Source organism: Gadus chalcogrammus, chromosome 18 (assembly GCF_026213295.1).
Source record: "Gadus chalcogrammus isolate NIFS_2021 chromosome 18, NIFS_Gcha_1.0, whole genome shotgun sequence".
Lineage (NCBI taxonomy): Eukaryota > Metazoa > Chordata > Actinopteri > Gadiformes > Gadidae > Gadus > Gadus chalcogrammus.
Genome location: NC_079429.1, coordinates 19857697 through 19870056, shown reverse-complemented (window position 1 = coordinate 19870056; position 12360 = coordinate 19857697). Strand labels below are relative to the sequence as shown.

Genomic DNA, 12360 nt, shown 5'->3' with positions numbered 1-12360 from the left:
GAATAACCCGCCCTTGCTCAAGTCCTCTGCCTGGTCTTCAGACAAAATGAAGTGAAACCGAGCTAAGTCGGCTAAATAATGTTAGGTTCCCTCTGAAGACCGTGTGACCGTGTCTACACTATGTCTCAGTAGAGCTTGTAAAAGGGAACCAAACGTAGCAGAGCTACAGTCACAGACGGAGCATCGGTCAAAACCTGAAGCTCTGTTGGACCTCAGGAGGACTCGACCAAATTTAGCCTTGTTATACAGTATAAAACATGAAGGCAAAGACAATGTGGGACTTTGTTTCCTGCAGTGCAATTGGTTTCCAATGCCCAGTTGGGTTTCTCAGTTATCTGAATAGAATGAACTCCTTTAGAGCGATCAGAGGAGGAATCAACGGTGGTTAGCTGGTGTTGTGTGACAAACATTGATCGAGACGCGTTCAACAGGCATGCACGCATACACACCCTGGCATTTAAACACATCCACGTAGACGCACATCCAACACAGTAGTGTTATTTAGGACAATTCACATCTCAGTTGCAAAAGTTAGTAAACAGACATGCACCAACATTGAACAAGTAATGCCTTGGACACACACACAAAAGATGCCCACGGCAATTTGATGCAAACACACGCATGCATGCACACTCATACACACAAATACAAAATAAATCAAAGCAAAACTATGCCACACCAACACGCACACACAATCACACCCATAATACCCAGAGGAGTGTAATTAGTAAACAGACATGCACTAACATTGAGTAAGAAACACAAATACCTTTCACACACGCAAACCCACACACACACACAGACACACACATTGTCAATCCCCGTTACACTCACCTGGTGTTGCTTAGGTCATGGTGGGCGTACCCCATCCCTCCTGCTCCTCCTGCTGCTCCGCCTGCGCCCCCCCCGGCCCCCCGGCTCTTCTCCAGGCCCAGCTTGGTGAAGATGCCCACCAGCACCATGACGGCCACCACGCCGCAGATGATGTACACGATGAGGTGGGTGCGGTCGCTGTCCTGGCCGCCCTGGCCCTCGGTCACGGCGGCCACCGGTTTGCCGGTGTTGGCCCAGATGGGCGTGTCGTAGTTGGAGCAGATGCTCTGGTCCAGCCGCTGCTGGCGGAATTGGCAGCAGAAGCGGTAGAAGCACGTCCCGCAGCAGTACAGGAAGACGCCCGCGTTGCAGTTGAAGGGCGGGTCCCACTGGCCCATCACGTCGTAGTAACCTTGGCAACGGGTGCCGCCAGACGGCGGGAGGTCCTCGTCGTCCCCGTCGCCACCGCTGGCGGGCGTGGAGAGGCCCGTCTCCGGCGAGGGGGCGTCGCTTCCCACCGCGAAGACGCTGGGCGCCGGCATCTGATTGGTGGGCGACGGCGGCGAAAGCAGCTCGCCATTGTTGTCGTCGCTGACGGGGGTGGTCACGACTGAGAGGTCCTGAGCCAGGGCGGGGTCCAGGGGGATGAGGAGGAGGAGGAGCAGGGCGTTGACAGGGAGGAGGAGGAGGAGCCAGCGGGGGTTGCTGATGGCCACGAGGGGGGCTCTGATGTGAGGGGCCATTGCTGGCGTTTGACCTGGAGCTACGACAGAGAGCCTGGATTAAGGGAAACTGGAAACATTAGCGTCACTGAACATTACATACTATGTTCATTGTAAGGTTGTCTTTTCATATTACCACTGCCTTTCAAAGATCCTTCCTCATAGCTCTCTATCTTATCTATGTTACGTCAGGGCTGAAATCCATCCTACTAATGAGAAAATTATCATTCAGTCTTGTTATAACGGCTATTTTCTGCTTTTGAGGTTCTCATTTACAATGGAGCTGAGTTGTGAATATTATCGTTCATAAATCACCCAACATCGATTAGGTGGTAGGTTGCTCAGACCAAACATCATTGATTTCAGCTGGGATTTGGAATAAAACGGAACTGCATTGATCCAGCAAATGCAGACCATCAATAATGGAAAGAGAGCAGGGGACAGCTTAACTAGGTCACTCTGGACCGCTAAACCTGCCCACAATGCCCACTCCAGCAAATATTCCTATGCTTGTTTCAATGTTATGAAAATCTGAAGAAGAGTTAATTTAATACAAAACCTTTTGTTTAACTTCTCATTAGACATTAATCTATCTACATTTTGTGTGTACTTGACTAGGACAACTCAGAAAACGTTAATGTTCAACTCTAAATAGCATTTTCTAAACCCCACTCCCAACCTCTCACCTCTTGTTCACCTCCTTCTGAACGTAGTCTTCAGTCAGAACTCCTCCTGGTTCTGGACCAGATCTTCTGGGTTTAAAAGTCGTCTTTAGAATGAAGCTCAAACTTTACTGGGCTGCATGGTTTGTCTTTTCCTTTTCACCTCCTCTGCGATCCCTCTCTAATCCTTCTCTTTTTTTCTTTCTCTCTCTCATGTGTTCTCCATCTTTGCTGACACACAAGACCTCACAAAAAGTAGTTTATCCTTTTTCTCTCTTCTTTTTCCTCACTTTTTCCTTTCTTGTGTTCCCTTTTTTTCTGTTCACTTCGTCTCCAGACTTCCAGACCTGTTCTATTTTCCCAGTGAAACTGAGTCAGTCCAATACATCAGATATAATCCCACCAGGAAGCTTTGAATCCTCACAACGAGGCAGCAAGTCCCAGCAACGTTACTCTCTGTCCTCACATCGAGGGAATGTGTGTGTGAGTGTGTGTGTGTGTGTGTGTGTGTGTGTGTGTGTGTGTGTGTGTGTGTGTGTGTGTGTGTGTGTGTGTGTGTGTGTGTGTGTGTGTGTGTGTGTGTGTGTGTGTGTGTGTGTGTGGCGAGGGGATGTTAGTGATAATGAGAGGTAGCCAGAAAGATGTAGAGAGCGTCCGCAGCACAAAGAGCTCTCCGTCACACGCAACAGTTCAGACTCTAATGACACTTCCCTGCCTTGCAATCTCCTCCCCTCCTCTGCCCTCTCCAATCCCCCTCTCTTCTCCTCCATCCACTCTCTCCCCCCACCCCCTCCACTATCCTTCCCACCTCCCAAATGCACCATAGATAGGAAGAGAGAGAGAACAATAAAAGTTTGGTAGACAGAGCGAGGCACATCTATTTACTTTTTACTTTGAGCTTGATGAAGGGAACATGGCTACTAAAATGAAGGAACAGAGAGAGAGAGAGAGAGAGAGAATTACCAAAGCTTGTCATGAGCTACGGACTGAATGGGAGATTTAAAGTGAATTATAAGCTACAAGAATTCCTCCTGGTGTCCCCAGCTTAGACTCAAGGTCTGCAGAGTTGTGTATCGACAAGACGAGAAAATTGAATTGAATGTAGTAGAAGAGGAAGGAGGATAAATGTAGGGCAGGAGAACAGAAAAAGAGAGTCAGGGCAGGAAGAGAGAGAGAGAGAGCGAGAGAGAGTGAGAGAGATGGTGAGACGGAGGGAGGAAGAGGGAGAGAGAGAGGGAGAGAGAAGGAGTCAGATACCAAGGAAGAGCCAGCTTGAATACGAGACAAAAAAAGGCTGTGAGATGAATCGAGAGAAATAGATTGCCAGACTGGATGGCAACAAAAATAAAGAGAGAAAAGAAGTGTAGTGCGAAAGAGCGGGTTAGAGAGGAGAGATGGACAGAAAGAAAGCAGAATTCTGTAAAGAAACAATACAAATAGGAGATGAACGCAGGGGACAACAAAATATCTGAGACAATGAGTCGAGGGAAGGGAGGATGGAATGGAGCCAAAGAAACAAAGAAAGAAAGATTTGGTAGTGACACAGCCTATTCGTGAAAGCAAAACACCCAGCTCATTGATTTAATAAGGCAGGTTTATTTGAAACAATTAATTAATTAATCACTTGTCAGAGGTCATTCCTCATCCTGAGTGTGACCTGCGATCTTGCTTATATTAATGATATTAATATGTTCTAAAGAACATACGATTATCATTCTGGGGGCTCGAGCCCTACAAGAATTGATTAGTCTGTGAATAGTCTAAATGGAGTAAACAATATAAACAAGCACACCATTTAAAAAAAAGAAATGTCTGGAAACAAATAAAGTCAAGAGTTAAACAAATTGCTAATCTGATCAAGTTTGAATATTTTGAGATAGAAAAAAGAACAGCTGAGCTGTTCTTTATTTTATTTTTGAATTTGTATGCTTTATAAGAGTGAGATAGACATGAAGGTATGGGATAAAGGGGAGGATCAAAGGGGAGGAGCAGCAGCAAGCCTTAATGGTGCGCGCTACCCGGTGAGCCACAGAGGCGCATCCTCCATATAGCTGTTCTGATAGGCAGGGCGTGTGTGTGTGTGGTAACTTGGAAAAGTTAATGACCTTATTCCTTCACATATAGTTAATCAAAATAAGCTCACAATATGACGCTAATACTGTTGGACTCCTTTGAGTCTCAGCTTTCATATGGCATATCGTTGTGTAGCATGATGTGTAAAAGATAGTTTTAATAATAATATCTTAGCAATTTAAATCACGTTTCTATTCCTATTAAAAATGGAAAAGAAGCGTGGGATTCTAAGCAAACTGAACATTTCAATATTGGAATGGAGTCCTAGGTGAACATTTGTGGAAGGAGTAGGGTCCCAAAGTTTGTAGAGAATAATAAAGAAAGAAAGAATAAAACATAAGAAGAATAGTAGTTGAGCGCTGCATGCAGCACTCAAATAATTATATGTAGTACCTCAAACCTAAATAATGAATTATTGTAATTCAATTATGTTCTCTTGGGTTTCTCATTACGAAAACAACCCACAAACAAATATCACTGGAGCTTTTCCAGTCACTTATCTCTCTCTCTCTCTCTCTCTCTCCCCCTCTCTTCAAAGCAGACCTGACCGATGATGGCAGTCCGATACAGACTGTTCCTTTAATGGTCCCTGGGTCACAGGCTTGGCCAAGGGGCACTAAAACTCATTCAGAGAGGGACAGCGGGAGAGAGATGGTCTGTATGCATGCCTGCTCTTTGTATGTGTGTTGATCAGACATGCATATGTGTACGATTTTGAATATTATGGACATTACTTTTGTTTGGGAGAAACACACACGCATACACATACACGCAGACACAAACACATTTTTCTTTGTATACACAATTCACATGTGTGTGAATTGCTGCAGAGGGACACAGGTGTGTCTTGTAGTGTAAATGAAGACTGTCTTAATGTTTCTATTTAATAGCCTAAACTTTTGTATTTGCATGGTAGTGTAGCATTGATACAATACAATTGATGGAGCAGAGATAAAAAATGAAAGAAAGAAAGAACAAATTTAAAAGTAAGGGAATGAGACAGAAGAGAGAGAGAGAGAAAGATAAATCCACCTCCAGAGGGTTTGATGAGATGATCTAGGAGTCTTTGATGCTGGTCGTATCAGGAACTTCCTTGGAATAGACAGCATTTACTTTACAAAGCACTACATGACCTTTGAAACAACCGAAATATGAATACACTTATCATGACCTTGGAGAATATGTAAAACCTCCTACACTCACACACACACACACCACCAAATACACAAACACATACACCCCCAAACACACAAAAACACACACACACACACACACACACACACACACACACACACACACACACACACACACACACACACACACACACACACACACACACACACACACACACACACACACACACTTCAAACAGGCAGCTGATCAATGAATAAATCACCCAATGATCAGGGCGTATCGAGTGATGTGTGCTGCAGCATGGTATCTGGGAGTCGCGGTGGAAACCTGAGCTACCATGGAAAGAGGGCAGGAAACCACTCTGGATGGCATTGTAAGTTCAAAGGTCATGTCAACAGTGACCTATAAAAAATCTCTTTTTATTTAATGTATAGATAACCCAAATCATCTTTCTAGCACACAGACTTGTAGATCCAAACTGTGAATTTGACTGTTTTTTTTTTGTTATTATTCAGTGATTTGAACTTGATTCATTGATTTAAACTTCATTGAAGTTTAGCCCGGCCATACAAAAATAGACGTTTCATGGGTTTTGAGAGTATCTCAACACCATAAACACTCTAAACACTGAAAAAAACGTTGGTGTTAATTCAATTTCAAGGGACACCAACACTGCTTTGATGACTGAAACTGGAGGGGAGAGAGGGACCCTGATCCACAACAGAAAATGGATGGATATAGCCAAGGAAGATGAGGCCAAACCTGTGAAGAAAGCCGAACACAAATCCTCTGAACGAGGTTTGCAGGCTGAATGACATAGTCAAGGAGCGCGGTCTCAAGAAGATTGTCAGGGTCTACACGAGAGAGAAGCAGGGCCAGGAGCTTTACAGACCTCAATACTTCTCAATCATTTCTGCTTATTCTGTAATGAAACGCATGTCTTTGAATCCCTCAGGATGTTGTTTGGTGGAACATGTTTTCTAATATGTTCTGTAGCCGCCACGGGCCATGACAGTGCCCTGGTGAATTTAAAGATTACCAGAGATGACAGGGAGCAGATCAAGAGGAATCAGCTGCTCTGACAGGAGAGGAAGAGACAGAGAACCGAGGAATGCATCAACTACTAGTGGGCTAAGCCCAGGAGGAACAGCACTATGAAACATGGGTCCACTGGGCATCAGGAGCCAACCAACCAGGCCTGCATCCCTAGGAGGAAGGAGAGAAGGACATGAGGTGTCCCACCCCTTCCCAACATTAACATTTTTGTATCATTTTTTTATAATTCACTTTGGGACAAGGTATCATGGTGTTATCATCACAAAAGATCAACTCAGTACACACAGTGTGAGACTCGAATATCTCTCGACATGACAACCTCAAAACACAACTCTGGAATGGTGATGAGCTCTACCATCTAGCCAGGAACAGAGTCAACTTAAGAAATCTAAGGAACAGCAAAGAATAATACCTCCTTACTGTCTATTCATGGTTATTAAATTAATTACCAACAGGTTCTTCATCTAAGGTCAAGCTTTTTAAAATATTTTGCCATCGTTTTGACATTGAAATAGCTTGCTCAATATTAGAACCCGGCTTGTTGGTCGACATCACACTGTATCAACAGGGTCCTGCTGACTACATTTTGTGTACGGCAGACCATTTTATATACGCCATACTAAATGCTATTTTAGTTAATGGGTCATTAATATATGACTACATTTTATGCATAATATATTACAGATATCTGACAAAATCTTAAGGACATTTTCATCATTAAACTAAGTTAACAAGTTTTGGATAAATGTTATGGTGCACAAAATAAAAGTAACAAAAAAATGAAATAAACAATAATAAAGCATTACACAAATAAAGAATGATTATCAGATTGGTGTTACCAAATCATAAAATGACTATGGGCCCTATCTTGCACCCGGCGCAAAGCCGAATTTCCCCCGCAGCAAGCCTGCGCCACTTAATTTGCGCCCTAAGAGACATCTCGGCGAAAAGCAGAGGCGTGTTCCGGTGCAAAGGATACATGGTAATATTACAGATCGATAAAGCAGTTGCGCAACTGACCGACAAATACCTGGTCTAAGTGTACTAGCGGATAGCGCAGTTGCTGTTGCTATTTTGACGTACCAAGGTACCATGGCAGGTCGGAACTGCAGCATTTTTTCCATAGGGGCTGCATGAAGGAACAAAGTAGTAGGCTATGCCATGCGTTAAAATAATAATAGTAACAATGATAAACTCGAGCCAAGTAGGCTATATCCCAGCCTTCCAAAACAAAATCTCGTTTTAGGGTAAATGATAACGTTGGTTAGGCTAAATTATTTGTGAAAGAACAGCTGATACAGCGGTAATAAGTTGTAGGCTATTTAAATCAATGCATCTGCAAACGGTGTACAGCAAACACATATTTTTTCACACAGACATCGTGTACAAGCCCATAACTTTAAGGATTGATGAGTATTTGATCGTGAGAAAACATCATGAGGGAGTCTTAAAAAGAATGAATGAATGCAGGCGCGCGCCTGTGTGCGTCCATCTGCTTAAACACACGCAAACTAAACACGTAACGCATAATACAGTCCATGGCAATGAACATTAACGGGGGGACACATGAATCTTAGGAACATAAGTCGATAACGATAATGTATACAACTATGGTAAGAAACGATGTGCATTCATTTATTGCCGCATATCATTAAATAGATCCACAGTTGCGGCCAGAGGAACGCATATTCAAAGGAAAGCTCAAAACGCACCTCTACAATCTTGCATTTGGAACATAGGAGTGTGAAAACGACAGATGCGAAGTGAAGACCACTCTGTTTGCTTGTGCTATTGTTATTACATTATACATTCCCACTATGTACTTTTCCTTTCTAATTCACTATTCTGTCTGTTGTAGCGTGTTGCGGGTACTGGACTGGATTCCTGGACTCTCCTCATGGATAACCGGCCAGAACCCCATCACCATTTTAATATGATTTGCATGTATTTACCTGTATGTCAATTGTGGTACCCATTGCACTCCTGACCATCCCTGGAAGAAGGGAACCCCTACTATGCGTTTCTTCTCAAGATTTCTTCCTTGCTGATTTCAAGGGAGTTTTTTCTTGCCCGTGTGGGGGCATGGGTAAAGGGGGGTGTCATACATATTTGGCCTGTTAAGCCCTTTGAGACTGGAATGGTGATTAAGGGCTATACAAATTTAATTTAATTGAAATTGAATATCATATGTGTGTTAAGTTTTCTTTGCCACAATTTAAATGACGACTCAGTATTTCGGAAGTTGTAGAAGAAAACGCTGTTCCATTTGTGAATTAGGGCATATTATTTGGCCATATCAAATTTGAAGTTTGAAATTCATTTGGTCATGCATCTGTCTCATCGGAGACTGTAAACGCGTCAAAATATCAGCTTGTCAGGTTCAAATGCGCTCATGGCTCTTAAAGGGGATGGGAGATGGCACTCTCATTGGTTTATTGCACGTTACGCCCAAACCACACCTACGGGTAATTAGGCTACTTCAGGGCAACCCTTTTTAGATTTGCGTCGGGCGCAAGATTAATTTATCCGCCAGTATAATAGCAACAGCGGCAGAGCCCCGCCCACAAAGCTACTTCTGTTTTGCTCTTCTCAATTGCGCTTCAGACCGTTAAAATAGGGCCCTATATGTCATCAGCTATTAGGTAGACATGCAAGTGAAAATACTATTTTCTTCGACAGTAGTGCTACATCCAGTATTTTCTCCTGTGAACTTGTTTTGCTTTTGGCCTGTGTGTTAGGATTCACCAGATATGAAACCGATTGGCACATGTGTGCTGAAGTCTTGGAGGCAGGAAAACTGGATCAACTGAGATTCTGCAAGAAGCTACCAGACCAAAATAGGCTTATACTGTTGCACTGTTGTGTTGGTTTAGTGTCCTCAACCTGACCACTGCTGTGAGCTTTGAGTGTGGGGAGGAGGATGGAGACAACTCTCTCCAGTATGAATCTGAACTGCAGTAACCTTTGTAAACGCTTGGTGTCAATGTTTCATATTGTGCAGTTAAGTTCTACATTGATTCTTGTGTAGCACAGTTCCATTATGAGTACACTGAGAAACATTGGCTTCAACAGCATCAGTGTCAGTGTTGTGCTTGTAATCTGTCGGTATTGGTCGTCCAAAAGGTTTAAACTGAGCGAGCTTTAGCCCTGGCAAGACAATTCGTTACCAATGAACACGTGTCCCTTTAGGTGGCCACGCGCGCGTGTGTGTGTGCATGTGTGTGTGTGTGTGTGTGTGTGTGTGTGTGTGTGTATACTACTTTGTGTAAAGATGAACCTGTAAATGCAATATGTGTGTGGCTGTGTGATTTATGAGATGATCATGTATATGTGCACAGGTGTAAACGCAGGGTTGGTGTGTTTTATGTCTTTGGGGATAATTTGGTTCGTAAAATTCAGTTATCCATTAGTAAATTTTTTCTTAATTAGAATGGAAAATATTCAGTGTAGAAGAATAGGTTCAGTGCTAATGCTGATGTAGTTAAAATGTTAACTACGTGTTAATTGTACCTGATTATGTTTGCTTCTGTACACCTGGGTTCATAGTGGTTCTTTACGACTTTACTTTAAGATTGTTTTGGATTAAGACCTTTCCAGTTGTGGCGGTGGCTTTACTAATCAAACCAAGTATTGGTTCAGAAGACGATAATAATAAGAGTATATTTCAAAATATGTTTCAAATATATTAAATAAGACTGCATTTTGAAGACATTTTTGCCTGCTGTTTCTCTGTGATAGTCGATTGTTTACCACAGTAATATCATTCTTGAATTCACATCTTTCCTCTTTAAGTAACATAGACATTGAAAATGTATCTAATCTATAGTCTAGAACAGGTTTTTATTGAAAGTGATTAAAGAACAATTATTTATTTAAGATTACATGGACTTTTTAAATGAATTACTTTATACATAATTCTTCATACTCAAAAGCCATTATCACAACTATCCGAGATTGACAGCAATGAAGACAGGTAGAGAGAGGTAGAGAGAGGGAACTTAAGAGACAGCGGGAGAGAGGGGACTGTTAATTGAATGACTAGTGGACTGTCTATCTGCGGTCGCCCGCCCACTGCCAGCCAATCAGAACGAAGAACGACAAAGAGGGCAATGATGCCCTAAAGGCTTAAATAAGAGAACATGGCATACAGGAACTGGACACACACGCACACACACACACACACACACAAACACACACACACACACACACACACGCGCTCACACGCACTGAGTACAGAAAACATTCTCTACTGTTAACCAACCGACCCTATCTCTCTGTGATGTCAGACAGTTTCCAGACGTGTGTGAGCAAGTTGAGGTGATCTACAGGGGCCAATTGAGGCTAAGTCACACTTTCCATATGCTCGACTAGGGGTAGGAGGAAATAAAAAAACATATCTAGTCAATTTAATCTGGATAGTTACTATTATATTATTAACATGTCAGTATAATATAAAAGCTATAATAACTTGTAGCAGGATCAGTGAGCCCGCCGAGACCAAGTTCGTCATCCCTCACTGGGAGCATGTTTATTTAAATGAAAAGCAAAGCAGAAGCATCAACAAAGTCCGGGAGAGTCCTCGCGTTCATCGCTCCGCGATCTGCGATCTCTGCTGGGATTGCAGATTGCTCTCTCTCTGCTCCCGGTTCCCTACTACAAAACAAAGCAGGCCCATATATACACACTCCCTGATTGGCCTGATTGCGAGCAGATGCCCGCAATGAGGCCCAATCCCCCCAGCCGATCCGGTGTGCTCCCAACCTGCCCATACTCCCCCTGCAGGCCAGACGCTGCACGTCCCCCACACACCCCCACCGCCCGACAGAGGCCGGGGGCACATCCGGCTGCCAACTCCCTCCCCCCCCCCTCCCCCGGAACGGGAGAGGAAGTCCGCCACGGCCATCTGCGCCCCAGGCCTGTGCACGACCCGGAAGTTGAAGGGCTGCAACACGCGGTACCACCGGGTAATCCTCGCGTTGACATCCTTCATGCGGTGGAGCCAATGGAGGGGGGCGTGGTCGGAATAGACGGTGAACATGCAACCCAGCAGGTAGTAACGAAGGGCGCCGACCGCCCATCGGATGGCGAGACACTCCTTCTCCACCATGCTGTACCGACCCTCCAGGTCTGATCGTTTTCAGCTCAGGTACAGCACCAGCCGGTCGACCCCCTCCACCTGCTGGGTCAGGACCGCGCCCAACCCCCTATCCGACGCGTCCGTCTGCATGGAAAAAGGGAGATCAAAGTTAGGAGCACACAGGACCGACTTCCCACAGAGGGCTGTTTTAATAGCCTCAAACGACACCTGACCTGGCTCCGACCACTGGACTGTATCTGGGGCCCTCTTACGGGTGAGGTCGGTCAAGGGGCTGGCCAGGTCCAAGAAGTGCGGCACAAACTGACGGTAGTACCCTGCCAGCCCCAAGAACCGCCTCACCACCTTCTTGGTCCTGGGCCGAGGGGACGCGGCGACTGCCGAGGGGACGCGGCGACTGCCGCGGTCTTAGCGACCTGCGGCCGGACCTTCCCCCCCCCCCCAGGTGGTACCCAAGATACTGGATCTCCCTCCGCCCGATCACGCACTTCCTCGGGTTGGCCATGAGCCCCGCCCGTCTGAAGGACGGCCGCCACCTGCCGCATATGCTGCCCCCACGTCTCACCATAGATGACGATGTAATCGATGTAGGCAGCCGCATACGCCGCGTGGGGCCATAACAAACGGTCCATCAGCCGCTGAAACGTGGCCGGGGCCCCCTAACAACCTGAACACAAGTACCTTGAATTGATATAGACCGAGCGGAGTGGAGCCGTTTTTTCCCGGGCTGCTGGAGTCAGCAGAATCTGCCAATAGCCCTTCTTGCAGTCCAGAGTCGTGCAATAGGTGGTCATGCCAAGCCACC

The 12360-nt window shown here is 44.9% G+C and overlaps 1 protein-coding gene across 1 annotated transcript in view; it reads right to left on the bottom strand.

Annotated features, from left to right (window-relative positions):
• LOC130371063 (protein shisa-8-like) overlaps positions 1 to 11567 on the bottom strand; it is a 41851-nt gene extending 30284 nt beyond the window's left edge. The window contains exons 1-2 of the mRNA XM_056576691.1: positions 11268 to 11567; positions 835 to 1433 (exon numbers count right to left, since the gene is read on the bottom strand). Coding sequence (XP_056432666.1) covers positions 835 to 1433; positions 11268 to 11567 — 899 coding nt within the window. The remainder of the gene's footprint in view (positions 1 to 834; positions 1434 to 11267) is intronic.
• Positions 11568 to 12360: the final 793 nt, after the last annotated feature.